General features: G+C 32.9%; 1 protein-coding gene across 1 annotated transcript; it reads left to right on the top strand.

Annotated features, from left to right (window-relative positions):
- Window positions 1-270: 270 nt before the first annotated feature.
- Window positions 271-1563, top strand: LOC113366789. The gene has a single exon (XM_026608444.1). It carries the CDS (start codon window positions 271-273, stop codon window positions 1561-1563), a length of 1293 nt encoding a protein of 430 aa, XP_026464229.1.
- The last annotated feature ends 794 nt before the right edge of the window (window positions 1564-2357 follow it).

Genomic DNA, 2357 nt, shown 5'->3' on the forward strand with positions numbered 1-2357 from the left:
TCCAATTGTTGGCCAAATAAATTCATAGAAAATACTGAAAATATACCAGATATTAAAGTTTTTACCATTACTAACGAAAATGATTTTAGTTTATTTTACACGCGTTTTTCCAAATTTTCCACGCTAGTTAGAGTAGCTGCCTTTATTTTAAGATGGTTGCCAAAGTCCAAGTCTAATAGAGAATATTTAAAATATTTAACTACGAATGAAATTCATAATTCTTCAAAATATATTATTTTACGCGTACAACAAGAGAGCTTCGGAAGTATTATGGATGGCTTCGGAACTGATCAGAACTTATATTCTAAATTAAAACCTTTGAATCCTTTTATTGATGGCGAAGGCTTGCTGAGAGTTGGTGGAAGGCTCGAATATGCTAACATATCGTATGAACAAAAGCATCCTATAATACTTCCCAAGTCTCATTATGTTACAGAATTATTTTTACGCGGAGAACACGAAAGACTTCTGCACGCCGGCACTCAAACCACACTTTCGGTTGTGAGACAAAAATATTGGCCAATTGATGGCCGCAATACAATTAAAAAATTAATTCATAAGTGCGTTAAGTGCGCTAGATTTAAGGCGGCGGCTGCAGAACAACTTATGGGCAGTTTACCAGTCGATCGTGTTAATGTGAAACGTCCGTTTTTAGCTGTAGGGGTAGATTATGCAGGTCCAGTTATGCTGCGAGCGAGCCGGCAACGTAAGGCTCCTCAAATTAAAGCGTACATTGTTTTATTTGTGTGCATGTCCACTAAGGCAGTTCATTTAGATTTAGTTACGGAATTATCGACAGAAGCCTTTATAGCTACTTTGAAAAGATTTGTTTCACGGCGCGGTAAGTGTTCGATCATTCATAGCGATAATGGCAAAAACTTTGTAGGTGCTAATAAAGAATTATCTGACTTATTTAAATTTTTTAAAGCAGAAGAAAATAAGCGACCTTTAATTTCAGCCGTTACACAATTAGGTATTACTTGGCAGTTTACACCTACGTATGCTCCACACTTTGGCGATTTATGGGAAGGGTCGATAAAAATAATGAAATCACATTTGCGTAGAGTGATTGGGTCGCATTGTTTAACTTACGAGGAATATGTTACATTGCTTACACAGGTCGAGGCAGTACTAAATTCACGTCCTTTATTAAGTATGTCGGATGACAGCACAGATGCGTCATATTTATCCCCCAGTCATTTTTTAATAGGTGATATAATGACTCCTGTACCAGAACCATATAATCCAAATTTGAGTGCAAATAAATTAAAAATTTATAAACAGATTACGACCATGCGTGATCAATTTTGGAAAACATGGTCAAATCAATATTTAAACCAATTACAGACCCGACATAAATGGTCAGACAGTTGTTCAAATTTAAAAATTGATAGTGTTGTATTAATTAAGGAAGACAATGCACCACCATTGTACTGGCAACTTGCCAGAATTGTTGACATAAAACCAGGTGCAGATGGTAAAGTTAGAGTCGTTAATATTAAAACTAATAAAGGAATTTATACCAGACCAATAACTAAAATTGTACCTCTTCCGATAGAATAAATATATGAAATATCATATCTTATAAGTTAAATTTAAATAATGTATTGTTTTAGAATGTTAGAATAGATTTTTACTCAATTAGAATATAATAATTTAAAATGAATTATTATTAATTACTATTTTATTTTTATACAGTCCACTTTTCGAAAATATGTGTAGCAAATTGAGATTATGATTGTTATTCATTTATGTATTTTAGGTTAAGTTACCATTTTGATAAATGTTAATGTAATATTCCTAATTAATATTATTAATGTAAAATTTTGGATGCTTTGCATCGCCCGGGAATATGGACAAATGTATTTGTGTATTCAAATTTCGCGCGGGTCTTATCTTTGTAATACAGAGTGAAATGTGCTATGTTACTATGCGATTAGGCTTGTTGTGTTTATATACGTCCTGTTCCATTTTGTACTTCAAGGAGACCACATCCAGCAAATAAATCTTATTATATTTTAAATTGTGTTTTGGTTAATGTTATTATTTATTTTATTTATTACCACTATGATATTTATTTGTATGTATGTATGTATGTTGTTGCGGCTCGACTTAATGCGTCAGATTGTATCATCTGTTTTCCAGGTTTGTATTCTACTTTAAACTGAAATCTTTCTAAACGCTCAAACCATCTAATCACTCGAGCAGATCCAAATTCTTTCTTGTTTTCAGTTCCTTCATTGCTTTATGATCACTCTTAAGAGTGAATTCCTTTCCAACTAAATAATATTGGGATTTTTCCATAGCCCAAAGTGAGGCTAGAACTTTTCTTTCGGTTATAGAGTAGTTCCTCTCTT

This window comes from Ctenocephalides felis, unplaced genomic scaffold (genome assembly GCF_003426905.1).
Source record: "Ctenocephalides felis isolate EL2017-DRISC unplaced genomic scaffold, ASM342690v1 CF-g0.4_SCAFFOLD_01170, whole genome shotgun sequence".
Taxonomy (NCBI): domain Eukaryota; kingdom Metazoa; phylum Arthropoda; class Insecta; order Siphonaptera; family Pulicidae; genus Ctenocephalides; species Ctenocephalides felis.

Excerpts from the sequence above, each read along its gene's own strand:
- LOC113366789 (XM_026608444.1), top strand. The coding sequence starts at position 271 with ATGGATGGCTTCGGAACTGATCAGAACTTATATTCTAAATTAAAACCT.